At 45.4% G+C, this 27,934-nt stretch overlaps 1 protein-coding gene across 2 annotated transcripts in view; it reads left to right on the plus strand.

Moving 5' to 3' along the window:
- The window catches only part of LOC143764706 (uncharacterized), a 44,696-nt gene extending 19,665 nt beyond the window's left edge, over positions 1-25,031 (plus strand). The window contains exons 2-7 of one of the 2 annotated variants that reach the window (XM_077250560.1): positions 16,521-16,670; positions 16,805-16,984; positions 17,067-17,190; positions 17,274-17,368; positions 17,557-17,647; positions 23,279-25,031. In XM_077250560.1, the coding sequence (XP_077106675.1) occupies positions 16,593-16,670; positions 16,805-16,984; positions 17,067-17,190; positions 17,274-17,368; positions 17,557-17,647; positions 23,279-24,786 (2,076 nt within the window). In that variant the 5' untranslated portion in view covers positions 16,521-16,592 and the 3' untranslated portion in view covers positions 24,787-25,031. Of the gene's footprint in view, positions 1-16,520; positions 16,671-16,804; positions 16,985-17,066; positions 17,191-17,273; positions 17,369-17,556; positions 17,648-23,275 lie in introns of both variants that reach the window. The other variant, XM_077250559.1, reaches the window with a different exon arrangement.
- Positions 25,032-27,934: the final 2,903 nt, after the last annotated feature.

The raw sequence follows: 27,934 nt of genomic DNA on the forward strand, positions 1-27,934 counted from the left end.
CTGTACTTCTCACAGGAGCTGAGGACTGAAAGTGTTTTTTTCCATAACAGTGTGCGGGAGGACCCCGAACAAAGGAGGACTGAACCGTATATAATTATTTGTGTTGTGTTTTTCTGTCGTGCCCGGAGGGCTGTGCTTTGTTTTCAACATGGTGGCTTACGCTGCATATAATATACCCACTGGTGTTTTATGCGCACGGGCACCTGATTCATATATATCCTCCATAATATATATGGGGGATCTGGGTCGTCCTACTATATATGAGTTTTACAAAAGACAACATACCAAATGCACCTATAGTTTCCAAAATGAAAAAGTAACAGAAAACAGGAGGGGGGGTGGAAGAACTCACAGAATTTAAAGTCCTACAGAGAAAGTTGAGCTAAATGACCCAAAACGTATATAAAAATGTTGAGATCAGAAACACTGTTATTAAGTTTATTATTTATTTATATAGCACCATTAATTCCATGGTGCTGTACATGAGAAGGGGTTACATCAAAATACAAATATCACTTACAGCAAACAAACTAACAATGACAGACTGAGGGAAGAGGACCGTGCCCTTGCGGGCTTACATTCTACAGGATTATGGGGAAGGAGACAGTAGGTCGAGGGTTGCAGTAGCTCCAATGGTGTTGAGGTGGCCGTGTGGTCTTTACAGGCTGTAAGTTTCTTTGAAGAGGTGGGTTTTCAGGTTTCTTTTGAAGGATCCAAAAGTAGTGGATAATCGGATGTGTTGGGGCACTGAATTCCAGAGGAGGGGTGATATTCGGGAGAAGTCTTGGAGGCGATTGGGTGACGATCGAATAAGTGTGGAGGAGAGGAGGAGGTCTTGGGAGGACCGGAGATTACGTGAGGGAAGATATTGAGAGATTAGTGTGGAAATATACAGAGGAGAAAGGTTATGGATGGCTTTGTAGGTCAGTGTTAGTAATTTAAACTGGATACGCTGGGAAATTGGGAGCCAGTGAAGGGATTTGCAAAGAGGGGAACAGAAGTGTAGCAAGGAGAGAGATTAATGAGTCGGGCAGCAGAGTTAAGGATGGACTGGAGGGGTGCGAGAGTGTTAGAAGGTAGGCCACAGAGGAGTATGTTGCAGTAGTCGAGGCGGGAGATGATTAGGGCATGCACAAGCATTTTGGTAGAGTGTGGGTTGAGGAAAGGACGGATTCTGGAAATATTTTTGAGCTGGAGGTGACAAGAGGTGGCGAGAGCTTGGATGTGCGGTTTGAAGGACAGGGCAGAGTCAAGGGTTACTCCGAGGCAGCGGATTTTGGGGACAGGAGAAAGTGTGATTTCATTTATTTTGATAGATAGATCAGGTAGGGAAGATATGCGTGATGGAGGAAAGATAATGAGTTCAGATTTGTCCACATTGAGCTTGAGGAAGCGAGAGGAGAAGAAGGAGGATATGGCTGATAGACACTCTGGGATTCTGGACAGCAGAGAGGTGACATCTGGGCCAGAGAGGTAGATCTGAGTGTCATCGGCATATAGATGGTACTGGAAGCCATAGGACCTTATGAGTTGTCCCAGGCCGAGAGTATAGATTGAGAAGAGTAAGGGTCCTAGGACAGAGCCTTGGGGGACTCCAACAGAGAGGGGGCGAGATGAAGAGGTAGTATGGGAGTAGGAAACACTAAATGTGCGGTTGGCAAGGTATGAGGAGATCCAGGATAGGGCAAGGTCTTTGACCCCAAAGGAAGAGAGGATCTGTAGTAGGAGGCAGTGGTCAACTGTGTCGAAGGCAGAGGACAGGTCTAGGAGGAGGAGTATAGAGAATTGTCTGTTAGCTTTGGCTGTAAGTCGTTAGTAATTTTGGTCAGGGCAGTCTCAGTGGAATGGTGGGGATGGAAGCCGGATTGTAGGTTGTCAAAGAGAGAGTTAGATGCAAAGTGAGAGGAAAGTTCAGCATGGGTGTGCTGCTCAAGGAGTTTGGAGGCAAATGGGAGCAAAGATATGGGGTGATAGCTGGACATAGCGCTCGGGTCAAGGGAAGGCTTTTTGAGGATAGGTGTGATTGTGGCATGTTTGAAGGCAGAAAGGAAGGTACCAGAAGTTAGTGAAAGGTTGAAGAGATGGGTTAGGGATGGGATTAGTGTGGTGGTGAGGTTGGAGAGAAGGTGGGATGGGATGGGGTCAAGTGCACAAGTGGTGAGGTGTGATTTGGAGAGAAGATGAGCAAGCTCCCCTTCAGAGATTTTGGAGAGTGAAGTTATGGGGTTTGGGCATTGGTCTCTCATACAAAGAGGGTGTGGTGGTTGGACAATAAAGACTTGCCTTGTTTGGTCTATCTTATTTTTGAAGTGCGTGGCAAAGTCCTCGGCAACGAGGGAACTCGGAGCGGGCAGTGGTGGGCGGAGGAGGGAGTTAAAGGTGTTGAACAACTGTTTGGGGTGTGGGATAAGGAAGATACGAGGGTTGTGAAGTAGGCCTGTTTAGCAGAGGTGAGAGCTGATTTGAATGCCAGTGCTGCTTGTTTGAGTGCAGTGAAATCATCTTGTGAATGCGTTTTCTTCCAACGCCGTTCTGCAATTCTGGACACTTGCCGAAGCTTTTTAGTGATATTATTGTGCCAGGGTTGTCCATTGGTTCGTCGCAATCTGCTATGCATGACAGGGGCGACCATGTCAATAGCTGATGCAAGAGTGGCATTGTAGAAAGCAGTGTCTGTGTCGTGGAGTGAGGATATAGAGGACAGTGGTAGGATAGAGTCAGAGAGTGTGTTGGTGTCCAGGTGTGTGAGGTTCCTGCATGGGTGCGCATGGTGCTGGACATGGGTGACAGGTGAGGAGGACAGGGATGAGAAAGTGAGTAGATGGTGGTCAGATAGAGGGAGAGGGGAGGTTGTGAAGTTAGATAGGGAGCATAAACAGGTGAAGACCAGGTCTAATGTGTGTCCGTCTGTGTGGGTGGCTGAGGAGGACCACTGAGTAAGTCCAAAGGATGAAGTAAGGGACAGGAGTTTTGAGGCTGCTGACTGGTGGGTGTCAATGGGGATGTAGAAGTCACCCATGATGATGGTGGGAATGTCAGCAGACAGAAAGTGAAGGAGCCAGGTGGAGAATTGGTCAATAAAGGCAGTGGTCGGGCCCGGAGGTCGGTATATGATGGCCATTTGGAGGTTGTAGGGGGAGTAGATGCAGAAAGAGTGGACTTCAAAAGAGGGGAGGATAAGGGAGGATAAGGGAGGGTAGAGGTGGGATTGGGTTAAAGGTACAGTTGGAAGAAAGGAGAAGACCCACTCCTCCACCATGTTTGTTGCCAGGGCGAGGAGTGTGGGTGAAGTGGAGGCCACCATAACATAGTGCAGCAGGGGAGGCTGTGTCAGAGGGTGTCAGCCATGTTTCGGTGATGCCCAGAAAGAAGAGATTACGAGAGGTAAAGAGGTCGTGAATCACATGGAGTTTATTGCAGATGGAGCGGGCATTCTATAGTGATCCAGAGAGAGGGTGCAGGGGGGTGGGCGTCATGGGCACGGATTTGAGGTGGGCAAGATTACAGGTGTTTATATTGGGTTGGGAGCGATAGGAGGGGGTGGAAATAGGCGGTATGAGCTGTGGGGGCCCAGGGTTGGGAGATATGTCTCCAGCGGTGAAGAGAAGCAGAGAGAGACAGAGCAGGTGGGAGAAGGAGAGTAGGCGGCTTGTTTTGTGTTTTATTAGGAGAGATCTGAGGTTGAGGAGCAGGTCAGCAGAGGTGGTCAGGTGGGGAGGCATGAGGGAAGGAGAGATTATTACTTGGTTAGGGGGTGCTGGGGTTTGAGGATAGCGAAGGAGAGTGAGGAGTAAGGGAGCCAAAACTGTTAGAGCGTATGTCAGCATAGTGTGGTGTAAAGTGAATGAAATTTAGTACAGTTATTAACAGTGGTTAGTCTTACCTTCTGTTCACTTCTGGCTCATTTCTGGCATATTTCTGCTATAATATTTGTTGTTATCCTTTTAGAGACAGACCAAGGTCCAGACAGACTTGTGTCTCTGAATTTATAACAGCCTAAGAGCTCAGGAAATAGGCCAGGTGTGATCAGGAGGGAGGGGCAGCAGGGAGACTGGTCACAGACAGAGGAGGGGATTAATTAGAAGTCAGAAGGGAAAATGCAAGGGGAAATAGATCCAAATGGAAAGATAAAGCCAAACTGTGTATTGGCATCAAGGAATTAAAATGAGAAAACATGCAGGGGAAGGTAGAAAAAAAAAAAACAGTCATAGCAGCCAGCAGACATACCATTAAGTTTATTAAGTTGATATACAGTATAATCGTGTATAAGCCAAGTTTTTCAGCACAATTTTTTGTGCTGAAAATACCCCCCTCGGCTTATACACGAGTCAATTGTCCAGAAAGCTGGTGGGGGAGGGGGAGCGGCATAGCAGCAGGTCACATGAGGCAGGAGCCAGCGGCTGCGGCTGTCACTGTGCCTGCATTAATTTCTCTTGTAGCAGCACACAGTGACACCCGCCGGCTTCCAGAAGACATCCTACTCACCCACCAGCATGCCCTTGCAGCATCTCGGTGGTCCCGGCACGTTCACAGCATCTCGATGGTTCTGGCTTCCATCAGCTCTTCCGGCTGAGTGATCACGTGGCGCCGCTCATTAAGGTAATGAATATGCATGTGTCTCCACTCCCATAGACGTGCAGCGCATATTAATGAGTGGCACCATGTGATCGCTCGGCACAGGAAGAGCTGCAGGAAGCTGGAACCATCGAGATTCTGCGAGGGCACGCTGGAGGGTGAATAGGATAGGGAACAAGGAGCCATGCATACCAGGACGGGATGGGGGAGCCATGCATAGCAGGACAAGGACCGGGGAGCCATGCATACCCGGCTTATACTCAAGTCAATAAGCTTACCCAGTTTTCCGTGGCAAAATTAGGTGCCTCGGCTTATACTCGGGTCGGCTTATACTCGAGTATATACGATAAAACCAATTCTTCACATGCTATTGATTTTTTCATTCTGCCTACCAAAGATCGCAATAAGGCTTGGCGCACATTTATCCTGTGCTCGGCGCTTGCACCCAGGTTTTTGTGTTAATCTCTAAAATACTCGATTCAGACTCTGGCGGAAGATTCCCTATAATGAGGCATATGGAGGCACTGTGGACGCCATCTGACCTGTGATCCAACGGTGTCCATCTTTTGCATGGACATAAAAGTGCCATCTGCCACAGTTTTGTGCACTTCTGAAAAGAAGAGAGCTGAACAGAGGCCAGACGAAGTCCAGAGTAAATCTGCTGCCTCATTATAGTGAATGGTCCCTCGGGGGTTTCATCTGAATCACGTCACGCAGAGATTTAGATGGAAACCCAAAGTAAATGCTCGGCCTAATGGAACGCCCGCCAGGGCCGTGGGGTACGCGGTACCGGGTCCTGTACTTAAAGGGGATGTCACGGTGGCTGCGACCCAGTCCGTGGCCCTGGGCACCCAATAGAAGGGGAAAGGTCTTTTAACCCCTTTCTGCCATTGGACGTACTATTCCGTCCATGTGGGGTGGGCCCTAATTCCCAAGGACGGAATAGTACGTCCAGCACGATCGGCCGCTCTCACGGGGGGAGCGCGGCCGGGTGTCAGCTGCCTATCGCAGCTGACATCCGGCACTATGTGCCAGGAGCGGTCACTGACCGCCCCCGGCACACCGCGATCAAACATGATCGCAGTGTTCCGGCGGTACAGGGAAGCATCGCGCAGGGAGGGGGCTCCCTGCGCGCTTCCCTGAGACCCCCGGAGCAACGCGATGTGATCGCGTTGCTGCGAGGGTCTCCTACCTCCTATCCCTGCAGGCCCCGGATCCAAAATGGCCGCGGGGCTGCATCCGGATCCTGCAGGGATTACTTCCGGGTGCCGTGCAGGCTGCAGATGAAAGCTGCAGCCTGCACGGCTGTAAGTGAGATCGGTGATCTGACAGAGTGCTGTGCATGTACCATGGTACCACTGAAAACGTCATCTTGTCCCGCAAAAAACGAGCCGCCATATAGCATCATCAGCGAAAAAATAAAAAAGTTATAGTCCTCAGAATAAAGCGATGTAAAAATAATTATTTTTTCTATAAAATAGTTTTTATCGTATAAAAGTGCCAAAACATAAAAAAATGATATAAATGAGGTATCGCTGTAATCGTACTGACCCGAAGAATAAAACTGCTTTATCAATTTTACCAAACGCGGAATGGTATAAACGCCTCCCCCAAAAGAAATTCATGAATAGCTGGTTTTTGGTCATTCTGCCTCACAAAAATCAGAATAAAAAGCGATCGAAAAATCTCCCGTGCCCGAGCATGTTACCAATAAAAACGTCAACTTGTTCCGCAAAAAACAAGACCTCACATGACTCTGTGGACTCAAATATGGAAAAATTATAGCTCTCAAATGTGGTAACGCAAAAAATATTTTTTGCAATAAAAAGCTTCTTTCAGTGTGTGACGGCTGCCAATCATGAAAATCAGCTAAAAAACCCGCTATAAAAGTAAATCAAACCCCCCTTCATCACCCCCTTAGTTAGGGAAAAATAAAAAAATGTAAAAAATGTATTTATTTCCATTTTACCATTAGGGTTAGGGTTAGGGTTGGGGCTAGGGTTAGGGTTGGGGCTATGGTTAGGGCTAGGGTTAGGGTTAAGGCTACAGTTAGGGTTGGGGCTAAAGTTAGGGTTAGGGTTGGGGCTAAAGTTAGGGTTAGGGTTTGGATTACATCTACGGTTGGGAATAGGGTTGGGATTAGGGTTAGGGGTGTGTCTGGGTTAGAGGTGTGGTTAGGGTTACCATTGGGATTAGGGTTAGGGGTGTGTTTGGATTAGGGTTTCAGTTATAATTGGGGGGTTTCCACTGTATAGGCACATCAGGGGCTCTCCAAATGCGACATGGCGTCCGATCTCAATTTCAGCCAATTTTGCGTTGAAAAAGTAAAACAGTGCTCCTTCCCTTCCGAGCTCTCCCGTGCACCCAAACAGAGGTTTACCCCAACATATGGGGTATCAGCGTACTCGGAACACATTGGAGAACAACTTTTGGGGTCCAATTTCTCCTGTTACCCTTGGGAAAATACAAAACTGGGGGTTAAAAAATAATTTTGGGGGGAAATTTTTTATTTTTTTATTTTCACGGCTATGCGTTATAAACTGTAGTGAAACACTTGAGGGTTCAAAACTCTCACAACACATCTAGATGAGTTGCTTAGGGGGTCTACTTTCCAAAATGGTGTCACTTGTGGTTTTTTTTTACTGTTTAGGTACATTAGGGCTCTGCAAACGCAATGTGACGCCTGCAGACCATTCCATCTAAGTCTGCATTCAAAATGGCGCTCCATCCCTTCCGAGCCCTCCCATGCGCCCAAACAGTGGTTCCCCCCCACATATGGGGTATCAGCGTACTCAGGACAAATTGGACAACAACTTTTGGGGTCCAATTTCTCCTGTTACCCTCGGGAAAATACAAAACTGGGGGCTAAAAAATAATTTTTGTGGGAAAAAAATGTTTGTTTTATTTTTATGGCTCTGCATTATAAACTTCTGTGAAGCACTTGGTGGGTCAAAGTGCTCACCACACCTCTAGATAAGTTCCTTAGGGGGTCTACTTTCCAAAATGGTGTCACTTGTGGGGGGTTTCAATGTTTAGGCACATTAGTGGCTCTCCAAACGCAACATGGCGTCCCACCTCAATTCCTGTCAATTTTGCATTGAAAAGTCAAACGGCGCTCCTTCCCTTCCGAGCTCTCCTATGCGCCCAAACAGTGGTTTACCCCCACATATGGGGTATCAGCGTACTCAGGGCAAATTGTACAACAAGTTTTGGGGTCCAATTTCTTCTCTTACCCTTGGGAAAATAAAAAATTGGGGGTGAAAAGATAATTTTTATGAAAAAATATGATTTTTTATTTTTACGGTTCTGCATTATAAACTTCTGTGAAGCACTTGGTGGGTCAAAGTGCTCACCACACCTCTAGATAAGTTCCTTAGGGGGTCTACTTTCCAAAATGGTGTCACTTGTGGGGGGTTTCAATGTTTAGGCATATCAGGGGCTCTCCAAACGCAACATGGCGTCCCATCTCAATTCCAGTCAATTTTGCATTGAAAAGTAAAATGGCGCTCCTTCGCTTCCGAGCTCTGTCATGCGCCCAAACAGTAGTTTACCCCCACGTATGGGGTATCGGCGTACTCAGGACAAATTGTACAACATCTTTTGGGGTCCATTTTCTCCTGTTACCCTTGGTAAAATAAAACAGATTGGAGCTGAAGTAAATTTTGTGTGAAAAAAAAGTTAAATGCTCATTTTTATTTAAACATTCCAAAAATTCCTGTGAAACACATAAAGGGTTAATAAACTTCTTGAATGTGGTTTTGAGCACCTTGAGGGGTGCAGTTTTTAGAATGGTGTCACACTTGGGTATTTTCTATCATATAGACCCCTCAAAATGACTTCAAATGAGATGTGGTCCCTAAAAAAAAATGGTGTTGTGAAAATGAGAAATTGCTGGTCAAATTTTAACCCTTATAACTCCCTAACAAAAAAAAATTTTGGTTCCAAAATTGTGCTGATGTAAAGTAGACATGTGGGAAATGTTACTTATTAAGTATTTTGTGTGACATATCACTGTGATTTAATTGCATAAAAACTCAAAGTTGGAAAATTGCGGAATTTTCAAAATTTTCGCCAAATTTCCCTTTTTTTCACAAATAAACGCAGGTAATATCAAAGAAATTTTACCACTATCATGAAGTACAATATGTCACGAGAATACAGTGTCAGAATCACCGGGATCCGTTGAAGCGTTCCAGTTATAACCTCATAAATGGACAGTGGTCAGAATTGTAAAAATTGGCCCGGTCCATAACGTGCAAACCACCCTTGGGGGTGAAGGGGTTAAGGGGTATTGTGAATAAAGTCTATTGTTCGTGACATAACCTGTGGTTCTCGGACAGTAGGGACCGACGCCTCTTAAAGGGGTCTGTTGTGAATTCTGTTGTGGGTTCTGCTCTTGGGCTCCCTCCAGTGGTTATAAGTGGTAGTGCTGCTGTTTGTCCTTCACAGCAGTCATCAGGTGCTTCCACTTTGGACGGGGCTATTTAGTCTGGCTTCACCCTTTAGTGAGTGCCAGTTGTCCATTGTTTTCTGGAGGATTTACATCTCTGCTTGGTTTCTCCTGCTGGATTGTCCTAATCATCAAAGATAAGTCCTGGCTTTGTTTTTGCAGTCCACATGCGGTGGACTTTATAGTTCAGTGAATTGCTATGTTTTTTCTTGTCCAGCTTTGTCTGTGTAAGGATTTATTCAGCCAAGCTGGAAGCTCTGGAGTCACAGAGTTACCCTCCATGCCTTTAGTTAGGTGTGGAGATTTTTGTATTCTCTGTGGTGGATTTTTGTAGTATTTTAATACTGACCGCACAGTACTCTGTCCTGTCTTTTCTTTCTAGGTAGCGTGGCCTCCTTTGCTAAATTCTGTTTTCAGTCTGCGTTTGTAATTTCCCTCTCCTCTCACAGTCAATATTTGTGGGGGGCTGTCTTTCCTTTGGGGATTTTCTCTGAGGCAAGATAATTTTCCTGTTTCTTTCCTTAGGGGTAATTAGTCCTCCGGCTGTGACGAGGTGTCGAGGGAGTGACAGGAACATCCCACGGCTACTTATAGTTGCGGTGTTAAGTTCAGGGTCTGCGGTCAGTATAGAGGCCACCTACTCCAGAGCTCGTCCATGCTGCTCCTAGGCCACCAGATCATAACAGTACAACTGGCCAACAATGAGTTAACCGCATCTGAAAAGAAGGGAAAGAAAGTGCTGAGCCATTTTTTTTTCTGTACTCTGTTGTGTTTTTTTTTCCCTCTTCACCTCTGGGTGGCTCAAGAGTTAGGCGCTGACATGGATGTTCAGGGACTTGCTTCTCGGGTGGATCAACTTGCTGCTAGAGTACAGGGTATTTCTGATTATATCGTGCAGACTCCTGTTTTAGAGCCTAGAATTCCTACCCCCGATCTGTTTTTTGGGGACAGGTCCAAATTTTTGAGCTTTAAAAATAACTGTAAACTGTTTTTTGCTCTGAAGCCCCGTTCCTCTGGTGATCCCATCCAGCAGGTAAAAATTGTCATTTCTCTGTTGCGTGGCGACCCGCAGGATTGGGCATTTTCCCTGGAATCTGGGAATCCGGCCTTGCTTAATGTAGACACCTTTTTTCAGGCGCTTGGGTTATTGTATGATGAACCTAATTCTGTGGATCATGCTGAGAAAACCTTGTTGGCCCTGTGTCAGGGTCAAGAAGCGGCAGAATCATATTGCCAGAAATTTAGAAAATGGTCTGTGCTTACTAAGTGGAATGAGGATGCTTTGGCGGCAATTTTCAGAAAGGGTCTTTCTGAATCTGTTAAAGATGTTATGGTGGGCTTCCCCACGCCTGCATGTCTGAGTGATTCTATGTCTCTGGCCATTCAAATTGATCGGCGCTTGCGTGAGCGCAGAGTTGTGCACACTATGGCATTGTCTTCCGAGCGGAGTCCTGAGCCAATGCAGTGTGATAGGATTGTGTCTAGAGCTGAACGCCAAGGATTCAGACGTCAGAATAGGTTGTGCTTTTACTGCGGCGTTTCTGCTCATGTTATTTCTGATTGCCCTAAGCGTGCCAAGAGAATCGCTAATTCTGTTACCATCAGTACTGTACAACCTAAATTTCTGTTATCTGTGACCCTGATCTGCTCATTATCATCATTCTCTGTCATGGCATTTGTGGATTCAGGCGCCGCTTTCAATTTGATGGACTTAGAATTTGCCAGACGTTGTGGTTTTCCCTTACAGCCTTTGTGGAGTCCTATCCCTTTGAGGGGTATTGATGCTACACCATTGGCTAAAAATAAACCTCAGTTTTGGACACAGTTAAGCATGTGCATGGCGCCAGCCCATCAGGAAGATTGTCGTTTCCTGGTGTTGCATAATTTGCATGATGCTATTGGGCTGGGGTTTCCATGGTTACAGGTACATAATCCGGTGTTGGATTGGAAATCTATGTCTGTGACTAGTTGGGGTTGTCAGGGGGTTCATGATGACGTTCCTCTGATGTCAATTTCCTCCGCCCCCTCTTCTGAAATTCCTGAGTTTCTGTCAGATTTCCAGGATGTTTTCGATGAGCCCAAGTCCAGTTCCCTTCCACCGCATAGGGACTGTGATTGTGCTATTGACTTGATTCCAGGCTGTAAGTTTCCTAAGGGCCGACATTTCAACCTGTCTGTGCCTGAACATGCCGCCATGCGGAGCTATGTAAAGGAGTCTTTGGAGAAGGGGCATATTCGGCCATCTTCTTCTCCATTGGGAGCAGGTTTTTTTTTTTTGCCAAGAAGGATGGCTCCTTGAGACCCTGTATTGATTATCGCCTCTTGAATAAGATCACGGTCAAATTCCAATACCCTTTGCCTTTGCTTTCTGATTTGTTTGCCAGGATTAAGGGGGCTAGTTGGTTTACTAAGATTGACCTTCGAGGGGCATATAATCTTGTTCGTATTAAGCAGGGTGACGAATGGAAAACTGCGTTTAATACGCCCGAGGGCCATTTTGAATATCTTGTGATGCCATTCGGACTCTCTAATGCCCCATCTGTGTTTCAGTCCTTCATGCATGATATTTTTCGGAATTATCTTGATAAATTCATGATTGTATATTTGGATGATATTTTGATTTTTTCAGAGGATTGGGAGTCTCATGTGAAACAAGTCAGGATGGTATTTCAGGTCCTTCGTGATAATGCCTTGTTTGTGAAGGGGTCTAAGTGCCTCTTTGGAGTACAGAAGGTTTCTTTTTTGGGCTTCATTTTTTCTCCATCATCTATAGAAATGGATCCGGTTAAGGTTCAGGCCATTCATGATTGGATCCAGCCCACATCCGTGAAGAGCCTTCAGAAATTTTTGGGCTTTGCTAATTTTTATCGCCGTTTCATTGCCAACTTCTCCAGTGTGGTTAAACCCCTGACTGATTTGACGAGGAAGGGCGCTGATGTAGCTAATTGGTCTTCTGAGGCTGTTTTTGCGTTTCAGGAGCTTAAGCGCCGATTTACTTCTGCCCCTGTGTTGCGTCAGCCGGATGTTTCTCTTCCTTTTCAGGTTGAGGTTGACGCTTCTGAGATTGGGGCAGGGGCCGTTTTGTCTCAGAGGAATTCTGATGGTTCCTTGATGAAACCGTGTGCCTTCTTTTCTCGAAAGTTTTCGCCTGCGGAACGCAATTATGATGTCGGCAATCGTGAGTTGTTGGCTATGAAGTGGGCATTTGAGGAATGGAGACATTGGCTTGAGGGGGCCAAGCACCGTATTGTGGTCTTGACCGATCATAAGAATCTGCTTTACCTCGAGTCTGCCAAACAGCTGAATCCTAGACAGGCCCGATGGTCCCTGTTTTTCTCCCGTTTTGATTTTGTTGTCTCGTATCTTCCGGGTTCTAAGAATGTTAAGGCTGATGCCCTCTCTAGGAGTTTTTTGCCTGATTCCCCTGGGATTCTTGAGCCGGTTGGTATTCTGAAGGAGGGGGTGATTCTTTCTGCCATCTCCCCTGATTTGCGACAGGTTCTTCAGGAGTTTCAGGCTGATAAACCTGATCGCTGTCCAGCGGGGAAACTGTTTGTTCCTGACAGATGGACTAGTAAAGTGATTTCTGAGGTTCACTGTTCTGTGTTGGCTGGCCATCCTGGGATTTTTGGTACCAGAAATTTGGTTAGTAGGTCCTTTTGGTGGCCTTCTTTGTCACGGGATGTGCGTTCTTTTGTGCAGTCCTGTGGGACTTGTGCACGGGCTAAACCTTGCTGCTCCCGCGCCAGTGGGTTGCTTTTGCCTTTGCCGGTCCCTGAGAGGCCTTGAACGCATATTTCTATGGATTTTATTTCGGATCTTCCTGTTTCCCAGAGGATGTCTGTTATCTGGCTGGTCTGTGACCGGTTTTCTAAGATGGCTCATTTGGTACCTTTGCCTAAATTGCCTTCCTCTTCTGAGTTGGTTCCGTTGTTTTTTCAGCATGTGGTTCGTTTGCATGGCATTCCAGAGAATATTGTGTCCGATAGAGGTTCCCAGTTTGTTTCTAGGTTTTGGCGGTCCTTTTGTGCTAAGCTGGGCATTGATTTGTCTTTTTCTTCCGCATTTCATCCTCAGACAAACGGCCAAACCGAGCGAACTAACCAGACTTTGGAAACTTATTTGAGATGCTTTGTGTCTGCCGATCAGGATGATTGGGTGGCTTTCTTGCCATTGGCCGAGTTTGCCCTTAATAATCGGGCTAGTTCTGCTACCTTGGTTTCACCATTCTTTTGTAATTCTGGGTTTCATCCTCGTTTTTCTTCAGGGCAGGTTGAGTCTTCTGATTGTCCTGGGGTGGACTCTGTGGTTGACAGGTTGCAGCAGATTTGGGCTCATGTTGTGGACAATTTGGTGTTGTCTCAGGAGGAGGCTCAGCGTTTTGCCAACCGTCGTCGGCGTGTGGGTTCCCGGCTTCGGGTTGGGGATTTGGTCTGGTTGTCTTCTCGTCATGTTCCTATGAAGGTTTCTTCCCCGAAGTTCAAGCCTCGGTTTATTGGTCCTTATAGGATTTCTGAGATTATCAATCCAGTGTCTTTTCGTTTGGCCCTTTCAGCCTCTTTTTCCATCCATAATGTTTTTCATAGATCTTTGTTGCGGAAATATGTGGTGCCCGTGGTTCCCTCTGTTGATCCTCCTGCCCCGGTGTTGATTGATGGGGAGTTGGAGTATGTTGTGGAGAAGATCTTGGATTCTCGTTTTTCAAGACGAAGGCTTCAGTATCTTGTCAAGTGGAAGGGTTATGGCCAGGAGGATAATTCTTGGGTTGTTGCCTCCGATGTTCATGCTGACGATTTGGTTCGTGCCTTCCATTTGGCTCGTCCGGATCGGCCTGGGGGTTCTGGTGAGGGTTCGGTGACCCCTCCTCAAGGGGGGGTACTGTTGTGAATTCTGTTGTGGGTTCTGCTGTTGGGCTCCCTCCGGTGGTTATAAGTGGTAGTGCTGCTGTTTGTCCTTCACAGCAGTCATCAGGTGCTTCCACTTTGGACGGGGCTATTTAGTCTGGCTTCACCCTTTAGTGAGTGCCAGTTGTCCATTGTTTTCTGGAGGATTTACATCTCTGCTTGGTTTCTCCTGCTGGATTGTCCTAATCATCAAAGATAAGTCCTGGCTTTGTTTTTGCAGTCCACATGCGGTGGACTTTATAGTTCAGTGAATTGCTATGTTTTTTCTTGTCCAGCTTTGTCTGTGTAAGGATTTATTCAGCCAAGCTGGAAGCTCTGGAGTCGCAGAGTTACCCTCCATGCCTTTAGTTAGGTGTGGAGATTTTTTTATTCTCTGTGGTGGATTTTTGTAGTATTTTAATACTGACCGCACAGTACTCTGTCCTGTCTTTTCTTTCTAGGTAGCGTGGCCTCCTTTGCTAAATTCTGTTTTCAGTCTGCGTTTGTAATTTCCCTCTCCTCTCACAGTCAATATTTGTGGGGGGCTGTCTTTCCTTTGGGGATTTTCTCTGAGGCAAGATAATTTTCCTGTTTCTTTCTTTAGGGGTAATTAGTCCTCCGGCTGTGACGAGGTGTCGAGGGAGTGACAGGAACATCCCACGGCTACTTATAGTTGCGGTGTTAAGTTCAGGGTCTGCGGTCAGTATAGAGGCCACCTACTCCAGAGCTCGTCCATGCTGCTCCTAGGCCACCAGATCATAACAGGGGTCCTCTGGGGTGATGGTATGGTGGCTGGATGTTGACGCTTCCCACAGGTGAAGTGGGGTCCCCAGGGCTCCCAAGGTGTGCGGCAAAGATGTTGTGTGCCGACGAATAAGTGGAGGACACAGAGTGGTAAAGTCTTTACCTGGTTTACTGGTGGTAGTAGTCCAGGGTACCAGGTACAGGTGTCCTGTGGTGCGGCCGGCTCAGAGGCAATGGGAGAATCTCCTTCCCAGTTGAGGTCCGTAAGCCTTTTCTACTTGTGCTCTGTATGCGAGGTCCTTGCTGATGCTCACTACGTTCAACTTCTCGGGATATCTTCTGTCCTGGAGATGCAGCTCACACTTCTGCTGCACGGCTCACTATCTGTTTTCACTGCTTTTCTTCCACTTTCTGCCAGGAGCTGCAGACTCCCACGTCTGCTCAACTGCACCTCTCTTACCAGCTCCGCCTAGCTGAGGTTCCTCGACCAGCTCCTCTCTGGCAATCTCCATTTCCAGAGGCTGCAGCTCCCTCGTGGCTGCTCGGCCTCTCTGTCTTCTCTCAGTTCCAGACTTCCTTCTCCTTCAGTGTCTTTATCAGACTGGCTAACTCCTTCTCCAGGTCAGGATACAAATAGCTCAGGGAAGCTCCCCTGGATCCGGGTCCTGAGTTCCCCCCTGGCCTGGATTCAGAATGTGTTGTTTGAGGGTGCCTTACTTGGTAAAGAGAACTCCATTGCCTCTAAGCATAATGTTACCCTCCCCGAAGGAAAGGCAATATCACTGTAGCAACCGGTTACCTGGGGTGCTACAGTACATTGACGGCAAAATGTGATCCCAAACGTTATATATAAAATGTTCCCAATAAAAGCTTCAACTCAATCCACATAAAAAGCAAGTCTCCACTCAGGTGTGTCATCTGTTAATGGTAATGTAGGGGCTTCCACGTTCCTGGTAGCACAAAGGCTCTGGAAAAGTGAAATGGCTCCTCACCCACCAAAAGAAATTCAGCAAATTCTGCACTCCCAAATCCAAATGCCCCCCTCTCTTCTGAGCCCCACAGTGTGCCTAAACCATATATTGCATCCACGTTTGGCATTTCTGAAGCACCATTCTGAAGCGCTTAACTTACGGGTGCATGCCTCCAGAAGCACAGGATGGGCATAACGTATTGGTAACTGCAACGTACTGGTCACTACAGCGTACTGGTCACTACAACGGCAGTTTGCAATTTTCACTCTGCAACATTCATTGCTGCTTGTTTCTGGAAAATACCCATGGAGTAAAAATTGTCATTAATCCTGTAGATAAATTCCCCAAGGGGTATAGTTTCCCAAATGGGGTCACTTGAGGGGGGATTCTGCTCTTCTAGCAAGTAGGGGCTCTGTATTTGGAGTCTGCAAACTGTTCTAGGAAAATCAGCCCTCCAGGAGGCAAATAGTGCTCCGTCCCTCCCAAGTCACTCCGTATGGCTAAGTAGTACTGTACAGCCACATATGGGGTATTGCCACATTCAGTAGAAATTGTGGGACAAATTTTGGTGCCATTTTTTCCCACTTCCTGGGTGAAAATATAAAATCTGGGACTAAAACTAAATTTTGGTGGTAAAAATTCCAGTGTCGGTAAATGAGACGAGAATTAGCTTTATGGAAGATGAGTCTATGAGAAACGTATTCAGCTGCCGACTCTGAGGAAGAAACTGCTTGTTGTCTGTGGCCTAAAATATATAGGTTTTATTAGTAGATGTAAAGAAGAAAACGAAATACTGTAAAATAATAAATCTACTCGTATGTTTCCCTTATTATATCCAGTAATTGTATTATTACACAGGATTTTTATGATGTTACATCGGATTATCTTCTCACTCAGGTGTCTACAATATTGGATCCTCTCAGTGAAGACCTTCTATATAAGAAAATCTTCCTGACTTACCCATCAAAGATGGATATGGAAAGAGACAAGATGGCAGAGAGAATATTACACCTCACCCTGGAGATCCTCTTCCGTCTTACTGGAGAGGTGAAAGATTCTGATGGCATCACATCACATTACATCATACTAATCTATGGGAATAACAGATGTACATAACTGGAGAGGTGAGGACTCTGGAAATGTCTGTAGTGAGATTTATTAATGTGTCTCTCCATAACCAGGATTACACAGTAGTGAAGAAGACCTCTAGTGAGCGCTGTCAGGACAATGAGTCTGAGGGATGCAGAAGACCCCTGAGCCCAATCACGGGGCCTCCACCTCACCCCCTGATACATGAGGACATCAATGACCAGAACATTCTAGAGCTCACCTACAAGATGATTGAGCTGCTGACTGGAGAGGTGACACTGCTGGGAATACTGGGACATTATACAGTAATGCGATGGAGGGATTGGGGGATGACTGTATCATTGTATGTGTCAGGTTCCTATAAGGTGTCAGGATGTCGCTGTCTATTTCTCCATGGAGGAGTGGGAGTATTTAGAAGGACACAAAGATCTATACAAGGACACCATAATGAAGGTTCCTCAGCCCCTCACATCACCAGGTAATCGAGAGGACTAAATACACACAGGCTTTAATTATCTGTATGTAAATAATTAATTCAGTCCCTGCATGTGTTTCCTCCAGATCTATGCAGTAAGACAATACCAGAGAGATGTCTCCATCCTCTTCTTCCACAGGACTGTAAACAAGAATATCCCAATGTTCCTCGGGATCATCAGGTAGATGGAGAATAGGTGTCATGAGATCTCCCCTATGATGGCTGTGAAGGTCTTGTGCCCAGTCATGTTTTATCCATCAGTATTATGTTTTATACTTGTGTAATGACAACGGTGGAGATGGCAGGATCAGACGTGATCATAGATGTGATTTCTCCATCTGTCTGTGACTTTTATAATTTTTGTTTCAGGGTGAAGATCTGACCAATATTAATACTACAGAGACATATGTGAAAGGTGATGAGTGGTGTAAAGAGGAAACCTGTGCAGATAACCTCCCTGGTGAGTAGTAAACATTAAATGCCGAGAAGTCACAGATTTTTCTCAGTCACCGGCTGTGGCTGCATTATCAGTCATGTAGTCCAGCCATATCACAATCGTGTGATCACCATTTTGCCTCTAGACCACAAAATTCCCCTCCACCCAAAATTGTACAGAAGACATTGGGCATTAAAAGCCCTTTTCTATAGAACTTACAACTTTGAGGATCCATCTATCCCCTGGGATTAGAAGATGCTGACCGTTACCTGCCCAGATCTGTAAACTACAAAGCCAAATTACAGCGTACGTACAATATGCTGAACCGTTAGAAAATCACTTGAAGATAAATATTATGATGGGCCTGTAAGAGAAAGCGGAGGGTAATGATCCTGTTGGTGGGTCGCCCGCCAGGGCCGTGGGGTACTCGGTACCGGGTCCGGTACTAAAAGGGGATGTCATGGTGGCTGTGACCCAGTCCATGGCCCTGGGCACTCAACGAAAGAGAAAAGTCTTTAAAGGGGATTTGGAATAAAGTTTGTGTTCGTGACGCCACCTGTGGTGTTCGGTCATTGGGGACCGACGCTGCTTAAAGGGGTCTGCTGGGGTGATGTTATGGCAGCTTGATGGTATAACTTCCCACAGGTGAAGTAGGTCCCCAGGGCTCCCGGTGTATAGGTGGAGATGGTGAGTGATGCGGTAAGAAACGGAGGACACAGGTTTGCAGTCTCTTAACCTGGTTTACTGAAGGCTTCAGGCAACTGCAGTCCAGGGCACCAGATCACAGGTACAGGCAGGGTCCGGCCGGCTTGGAAGCAAGTTTAGAGTCCCCTCTACCAGGTGGAGATGAAAGCCTTCCTCATAGCGCGGTGGTATTGTAGTCCTTTACTGCCTATGGCTTCTTGCAAGGTCCTCACAGTTCCTCTCTGTCCTCCATAAAGGTGGGACAAGAACCCGTATGACAGGTGGCTCGAGCCTTTTTACAGGGTCTCTATCATGACCTGGGCTCTATGTGTCACTGTGCCTCCTGGCTATTAAGGCGGACAGGTGATTTATAATCCAGCTGTCCTGCCGGTTTCTGCTGTGCCTCTTGGAGTCCAACACAACCTTGATCTTCCGGCTACCAGAATCTTTGCTCAGCCAGGGAAGTAGTCCAGTCACAGCTAACCTTCCCAGATATCACTCTCCTGTGCTTTGTTCACCTGCACACTTTCTACAAACTGTCCTTTCCTTCTCAGTTCTCTTTCTCCTGGAGCTGCAGCAACTCTGGCTACATGGTCCCTTCAGTCTTTCTGACACTCACTGTCCGACTGCACACTTCTCTGTCCTCTGACAGACTGACTTCCTTTCTCTACAGACCAGAATATAGGGAAGTTCCCCTTAATCCGGGTTTAGAGCTCCCCCTTCTGGTCTGGAGTGTGAACATGTTGTGTGTATGTGTTTACCTGATAGAAGAGATCTTCCCTTGCCTCCAAGCGTGACATCCTCTGCCCCCCATTAAATCCAGTGCTCCCAGTCTGGGGAAAAAAATGCAACAGTACAAGTTAATAAAAAGACATGCAAAATATTTTTGGTATGCATAGAAGCAGGTAAAACAGGTAAGACTATGGCTTCCCTTTATGGGAGGAATTAATACTTTAACGTTACAGGAACATATATACATAAATATAATAACATTTTTCAAAAATAGAAAACTTTACTATAAAATAGCAATTACCCTTACGGGTATACTACTTTAAGGCTTTCTTTATTCAAAGTGCTAAAACCAACATTAGCTTCTCTTTCATTTTCCTATTCTTTAATACTGTCTGAGAATTCAAAATACCATTTACTTCTTTCATTAAACACTATCACTTTCTTAAAGTGCAACAAATCAACATTGTCTTAAGTGCAATCAATATTCATATTCACATTCTATACTGAGGTAGCAAATTTAAAGGTGCGATTATTATTCAAGTTATTTAGCACTTTAACAGCAGCAACGATGTGGGGGACCCGTTTTCGTTAACCCCCAACGTAGGTTTTGGGCAGGCTACAATGCGCCTATCAAGACCTGGGATTCTGCCACGCCAAACGGGTTTTTCTTCAGGTCTCTGTAAGCAAATATGAACTTTAAGGTGAGCGTCCCTTTGAGTTCCATGTAAAACCAGAAGAAAGCAACTTAAGAAGCTCCAACTATATACAATAAAGTTTGTGATTCATTCACTGTCCATGATCCTGATGTCCTTTTAAACAAATAAACGGTTAACGGAAACCTGGCCGGTTAAATGAAACTTTTAAACTAGAACAACTTTAACTTTCAGTAGTCATATTCAAATTTTGCAATCAAAAACTGTTTATCTCCTTTGCCAGGGTAGCCCTGGACGGTTGGGAAAATTCAGGGTCATAATGTTCCACTGGTACTGCACACCAGGGCCTGCTGGCTGGTTCCACCACTGTTGTCTGGGTGGATTGGTCACATTTAGGAGTTGGCCTGGCCTGCTGCGCTTGCCAGGGACTGAGGTTTTTGCACGTCTCTTGCAGTCTAGAGCGTACCACCTTTTTACGCTGATGTGGCGGGTATAAGTTACTCTGTCACCGGCGTTTAGGTTCCTGTCAGGGTGTCCTTCCATTAGATGGGATTCCACATCCCTCCGGTTGACAAAGATTTAATTTATCATTCCGGCTTCTTTGATGAATCCCCAGCCTCTCCGCTGATTGAAAACCACTACTTCCCCCTGTCGCAGTGGTCCCCTTTCTGCCAGAGGTATTTTACACATTCGGGCATTCGCTGCCAGATTCCTCTCCTCAAATGCTGCTTCCCTGTCTAGGGAATCCTGTCTCACCCTCTCCTCCCGACGCCTGCAATGCTTCCGCCAGGTAATCATGAGGATCTCCCCCTGGAGCACAATCATATCATCCTCCTCCGCGGGTCCCTCTGCGAACACCATGGGTTCCGGGGAGCTATCCTGGGGTCCACTAACTGGAGTAAGTGGGGCTGTCATCTGCCTCAGGCCGCTGTCATCCTGGGGTAGCTGTAACATATCCCTCCGGGTGTTGGAGTCGGCGGGATTGGGAAAGGGCCCAGCAGGATGTCATTGGGCCTAGGTGCTGCTGCAGAGCTGGCTGCCGGGATACCCTCAAGGTGCGGTGGCGTGTCACCGAGGGCCTTGAAACCCTGGTCGGGTGTATATAGCGGTGGAGGTGAGTTGGGAATGTCTGTTGGGCCTTCTGCCACCGGGGTCATCAGGGTCATGCCCCTTACCTCTGCCTCTGGAGCGCCGGAACTTCTTTTCTGCTCCGGGCCGGTCAGGGTAGCTGGTGGTTATCCGGCAAGGCTTCCAAAGAAGGCCTCACTCCACCCAGTCATGGTCTCCTGCTGCATCCGCATGAGCTGCCGGGTCAGTTCCTCCACTTCTCTCCACAGGAGGTCCGGATCCATCATCAGGGACGGGTGCAGCTCTTGCAGGTCCCGGCTGGGAGAGTCCTCTTGCTCCACCCCACGCTCCGGTGTCCGCTCACCTCCGTCATGTTGCTTTCCGGCACTGCCTCCTCGGTCTCGTTTCCCGCAATTTCTCTGCACCACTTCCGTCTTCGTGGGCGGTTCTTTCTCTTCTCCCCGCCATCCCAGATTAGGAGGCGGACCTCTCATTGATGGGCATATTTCCCTCACATAGTAATACTGATGAGGGGTGGCCATAGTTTTAGCGCCTTTCCTCCAGGTGCCATCCACGACAATGTGCCCTTTTCCTCCTGCACGGCACATGGTGCAGTAATGGCGGCAGTTTTGGCGGCAGTTTTACAGTCCACAGTCTTTCAACAAATGACAGTCTGTTAGATGGGTCGGTCCATCCTGTTCGTGATGCCAAAATGGGTCGCAGCCACCGTGACATCCCCTTTAAGAACCGGACCCAGTGCCGAGTACCCCATGGCCCTGGCAGGCGACCCATTGGCATCCAAGAATCCTGATGTCTTATTGGATGAATCTACCTTCTCTCCTTTCCTCACTTATGTGAATCTGTAACTTTCTGGTAGTCTTTAAAAATAGATCTCCGTTGCCTCTTCCAAATGCCCGAGATCTAAATTTAAGACACTTCAGCTCTGCACTATTACAAAAAGTTCTCTGTGAATGTCTAATATTTCTTCTTGAAACTCATCTGACAGAAAATATTGTCCAGTACAATAGTTTAGATTGCCAAACGCCACCGTGCCCCATACTCTAATTACTCCAGAGAGGTTTCACCACTAGTTACTCATTCTTTCATTATGAAGACTGTTGAGTTTGATCATTTCAGTAGATGTGTTATTGTCTATTCTCACAGTTTTTCACTACAGTAGTGTGCAAATAGGAATTACCTTTCTCATCACCCTTTAACCCCTCTACACGGATTTGGACTTACACATGGACCCCTAGGCTTGTATCATGGTGTTACCTGCTGTTCTTAGATGGCAAGAAGAATGATCAGGTGTTGTGTTAGAACCAGGAGGGCAGAGAAAATACAAAATCAGATGACAGAAGAGTAGTCTGTAAACAGCCAGGGTCACAACAAGAAACAAATACACAATTCGGGAGCTGAGCACACAGGACTGACCGGAGGAGAACAAGGCTGTGTCTGGAAGATTCCGGCAATATGTTTCAAACTTTGGTACGGTGTGGTGCTTTCCAAATGGCTGAAGCAGGGAGCAGATTACTTCAGCTGCACAGCGCACACACCCATAAAGCCAGACTGGATAGTACTACTCGTCCCAGGCAACTAATCGTAGTGGCTGGACAGTGCCTGTGCTGGCCAGAGCTTCTAGTTCTGAAGTCTTCTCTATCACCAGTGCCGCCTGTAGAATGAAAAAGGTGGCTCCTGATAACAGAAACAGATGTTGCAGGATCAGGTCCCAAAGGAGATGGGACACACCATTTACAGAAACTCTAGTATGACTAAATAGCAAATGGCTGAAAACCAGAGCAGTAGAAATCCCCATAAAGTGACTCGATTTTGGAAATTACCCTCAGTGAATTAATCTGTAGAAGTGACTATTTTGACTCCACAGGCACTTTCTAGAAATTAGCACTCAGTGGATGTTGAGAGTGAAAATTTTACATTTGCCATTTTATTCCCCAATACATAGTGCCCAGATTGTGATCCAGGAAACACACACCGTAAATTAAGTGGTTTCTTATCACTACAGTAATGCCAAATACTTGCATGCTAACTTTGGTGTGGGCACACTGCAAGGCTCAGAAGCGAGGGGGAGATTTGACTTTGGGAGAGCGGATATTGCCGCATTGGTTTATGGAAGCCATGTTGTCTATCAAGAGCCTTTGATCCGCTAATAATGTAGAAACCACTGTTTTTCCACTGACAGATGATGTACCTGAGTAAAGACTTGTTTTTTGAGAGATGAGTAGACTATTTATTAGCATTATTTTTGCCTACATAGCATTGTTTGATGGCTTTTAATTCCATGTTTGGGAGGGAGAATGACCAAACAGTTGAACACCACGCTCCACTGATTCATGTTATGAGGTTTTCTGTTAGACTGTGAACTGTCATTGTCTCGGTGAATGATTCGATATTTTAAAACCACGTGCCATTTTTACAGACAATTTAAGTAGAAATGTTAAAAAAATATAAAATTCAAAGATATTTTATTTAAAAAATAATTGTTTTTTTGTATTAGCAGATGACTGTACCAGGAGATCAGAGGGACAGCTGACATCTTCAATTTTTAAATTAAATGATCTTGCGATCCCACAAGATACAACTGAAGTGAATGTCATTATTCCAGATATACCATCATCCCTTCACAGCAATGATCTGTTATCTGAACCTTTGAAACATGTCCTGTCTTTTGATTCATTACAGACTACTAAGGAATATCAAAGTCACAAAATAAGCATTAAGAAACGAACCACTCCTAAATCAAAAAAGTCATTTTCACCTTTAGAATATGGAGACAGTTTTACCCTTGAAAAGTCTTTTCTTAAACAACAAAAAATTCACACAGCGGAGAAGAGATTTTCTTGCTCCCAGTGTGGGAAATGTTTTGTCAAGAAATCGTATCTTGTTAAACACCAGAGAACCCACACAGGGGAGAAGCCTTTTTCCTGTTCAGAATGTGGGAAATATTTTGGACGTAAATGTAGTCTTGTTAGACACCAAAGAACTCATACAGGGGAGAAGCCTTTTTCATGTTCAAAATGTTGTAAATGTTTTAACAAGAAAGCGCATCTTGATGAACACCAGAAAGCTCACACAGGGAAGAAGCCTTTTTCATGTTCAGAATGTGGGAAATGTTTTAAACAGAAAGCGCAACTTGATGAACACCAGAGAACTCACACAGAGGAGAAGCCTTTTTCATGTTCAGAATGTGGGAAATATTTTAAGCAGAAAGCGAATCTTGATGAACACCAGAGAATTCACACAGGGGAAAAGCCTTTTTCATGTTCAGAATGTGGAAAATGTTTTAGCCATAAATCATCTTTTGTTAAGCACCAGAGAACCCACACAGGGGTGAAGCCTTTTACATGTTCAGAATGTGGGAAATCTTTTAAAAATAAATTACCTTTTGTTAACCACCAGAGAACCCACACTGGGGAGAAGCCTTTTTCATGTTCAGAATGTGGGAAATCTTTTAACCAGAAATCAAATCTTGATAGGCATCAGAGAACTCACACAGGGGAGAAGCGTTTTTCATGTTCAGAATGTGGGAAATCTTTTAACCATAAATCAGCTTTTGTTAACCACCAGAGAACCCACACAGGGGAGAAGCCCTTTTCCTGTTCAGAATGTGGGAAATTATTTAACCAAAAATGGATTCTTGTTATACACCAGAGAACTCACACAGGGGAAAAGCCTTTTTCATGTTCAGAATGTGGGAAATGTTTTAGCCAAAAATCTTCTTTTATTAAGCACCAGAGAACCCACACAGGGGTGAAGCCTTTTCCATGTTCAGAATGTGGGAAATCTTTTAACCATAAATCAGCTTTTGTTAACCACCAGAGAACCCACACAGGGGAGAAGCCGTTCTCCTGTTCAGAATGTGGGAAATCTTTTAACCATAAATCATCTTTTGTTAACCACCAGAGAACCCACACAGGGAAGAAGCCTTTTTCCTGTTCAGAATGTGAGAAATTATTTAGCCAAAAATGGAGTCTTGTTATACATCAGAGAACTCACACAGGAGAGTAGCCTTTTTAAAGTTCAGAATGTGGAAAATGTTTTACATGGATATAAACTCTTAATAAACATCAGAGAAGCCACACAAGGGAGAAGCCTTTTTTATATTCTTAATGTTGGAAATTTTTAAACCAAAAATTGTATTTTCTTAAAGGGGTTGTCAATTACTAGGGAAACCCCGTCATTCCTCATGTTTGGCCTTGTTAAAATAAAACACTGAGGATCCGGGGTTCATCTGCCCCGACGGACATCCAGCTCTGTGCCTGTGACAGGCACTCTGAGGTCCGTGAGACAGCAGCTGGGAGAACGGTGCTCAGAAGGAAAGATCTGGCATTGATAACGCCATATATTCAAAATAAACATAACTGCCACTACAACAGCGACATCTAGTGGCCTTTATATGAAAATGGATCATCTTCAGGCAACAAAATTTAAGGACTGTTTTGAACATTCTAGTTTTGCTAATATTAGGCACTTCTCTTTTCTACTTCTCTTTTTTATTAACATCGCCATTGATTGAGCCGCACATTTAACAGATAATACAAGTGCTGCTATAACAACGACATCTAGCTGCCCTTACATGATAAAGCGCTAAACTCTGTATGATGCTCAGTTAAACTCATCATCTCATGTCCAAATTGTGATAACAGATTAACACGCTCAAAAAAGCACCGCCATGGTTAAATCACAAAAAGAGCGTGAAAAACAAGCGACTAAGTCCAGAGCTGATGAACAGAAACGTAGTGCACATGGAGACCTAGACAAATATCTAAGAAAAAAGTCAGATCCCACCCATACCCCCTCAAGACGTGCCCCCAAAAAATCAGATTCTCTTGACAATATGGAAGAGTCTGACTCCAGCGGAGAGGGCTCTGACATTGGCTCTTCTTTTGAAGATTTGGCGCCGATCTCCAGGGACTTCATGAAAAAATTAATGGCCCAGAATATGAAGCCCCTTCTTGATGAGCTATCTGGAATGTGCTCGGATTTTCAGCACCTGGGACAAAGAGTTGAAGCGCTAGAATCAGCCAACACTGACACAGTGGATGTTATATCCTGCCTCCATGAACAAGTCCTCCAACAGCAACAACACATAAATACAGCCCTACTGGCTGTAGAGGAACAGGAAAACAGAAACAGGAGGAAAAATATTCGTCTGAGAGGCATTCCGGAATCCTATGCGCGTGAATCCTTAGAAAAATTCTCCAGAGAGATCTTCGGTAACCTCCACGGTCAAAAAAGAGCAAACTTTATTACCATTGAACGAGTGCATCGAGCACTGAGAGCGAAACCAGATGAGCCCCCAAGAGATGTCATCTGTGGCCTCCTCAGCTATGTTGATACAGCCGCCATTCTAGCGAGCGCCAGAGAACGAGATAAAATTCTCTATGATAACTCTCAACTTCAGCTCTTCCAAGACCTAGCTCCCTCTACCCTCACAAAGAGACGGATCCTAAAACCCCTCTTGTCTGAACTGAAAGCCAAAGGTCTGTCCTACAAATGGTTATACCCTTTTGGCCTCACAATCAATATAGAAGGCCAACAGGTCTCAGTGCACACCCCAGATGATTTAAATAATGCCTGGGAGACATTGGGTATTTCTCCGATTAATTTACCCTCCTGGATGCCGATCGACACGAATTGGAAGTTAACCCCACTAACGAAACCTGCAAGAATGGTCTCTAAAAAAGAAGATTGCTTCCCCAAAACTCAAAAAGCGAGACTCCAAGAAGTACCCAATATGATCTTTTACCTGTCCATTTATAATGACCATGGACAAGATAAAGATCCCCAATTCACATCAGTACTACAAGCTACCCGATACTTTCAGCTGCATCACGTCTAATGTTGTGTACTTAATTACTGAGGACGCTCAATTCTAAATATTTTTCTATCTACTGGCTAACACGGTACCAAGATATACATCTTTCCTTACTCAGTATTGAACTATCTTCTGAGGTCCTCATGAAGAGGTCTCCACAGATCATTTTGAGAGTCGTGCCTAATTTATACGATTTCTTTTTTGACCGCCGCTTTTCCGCCCTTGCTTATCTTTTGCCAGTGTTCTTCCTTGTTCAATCTTAGGAACTTTTGTTAGCTTCCTACCAACGGTTTACTCCTATATACAGTATATGGGTCAAGGAGAAACTACACTGTGTTCCAAATTATTATGCAAATTGGATTTAAGTGTGATAAAGATTTAATTGTTTTGTTTTTCAAATAAACTCGTGGATGGTATTGTGTCTCAGGGCTCAATGGATCCCTGAAATCAATCTTAAACACATGTGATAATTAGTTTTCCAGGTGATTCTAATTAAAGGAAAACTACTTAAAAATGATGTTCCACATTATTAAGCAGGTCACAGTTTTCAAGTAACCTGGGAAAGAAAAAGGATCTCACTGCTGCTGAAAAGCATCAAATAGTGCAATGCCTTGGTGAAGGGATGAAAACATTAGAAATTTCCCAAAAACTTAAGCGTGATCATCATACTGTTAAGAGATTTGTGAGTGAATCTGAGCACAGATGTGTTTGTGCTGATAAAGGCATAATGAGGAAGATTTCTGCCAGGCAAGTTCATCGAATTAAGAGAGCAGCTGCTAAAAAGCCATTACAAAGCAGCAAGCAGATATTTGAAGCTGCTGGTGCCTCTGGAGTCCCTCGAACCTCAAGGTGTAGGCTCCTTCAAAGGCTTGCTGTGGTGCATAAACCTACTATTCGGCTACCCTTAAACAGTGTTCACTAGCAGAAAGGGTTGCATTGGGCCCACACATACATGAAGACTAATTTCCAAACAGTCTTGTTTACTGATATGTGTTGAGCAACCCTGGATGTCCAAATGGATGGAGTAGTGGATGGTTGGTGGATGGCCACCATGTCCCAACAAGGCTGCAACAACAGCAAGGAGGTGGAGGAGTCATGTTTTTGGCTGGAATCATGGAGAAACCTGGAAGGGCCCTTTAAGGTTCCTGAAGGTGTGAAAATGACCTCTGCAAAGTATATAGAGTTTCTGACTGACAACTTTCTTCCATGGTATAAAAAGCAGAAACGTGCCTTCAGGAGCAAAATCATCTTCATGCTGACAATGCCCCATCTCATGGTGCAAAGAATACCTCTGAGTCATTGGCTGCTATGGGCATAAAAGGAGATAAACTCATGGTG

The sequence above is a fragment of the Ranitomeya variabilis genome, chromosome 4 (genome assembly GCF_051348905.1).
Source record: "Ranitomeya variabilis isolate aRanVar5 chromosome 4, aRanVar5.hap1, whole genome shotgun sequence".
Lineage (NCBI taxonomy): Eukaryota > Metazoa > Chordata > Amphibia > Anura > Dendrobatidae > Ranitomeya > Ranitomeya variabilis.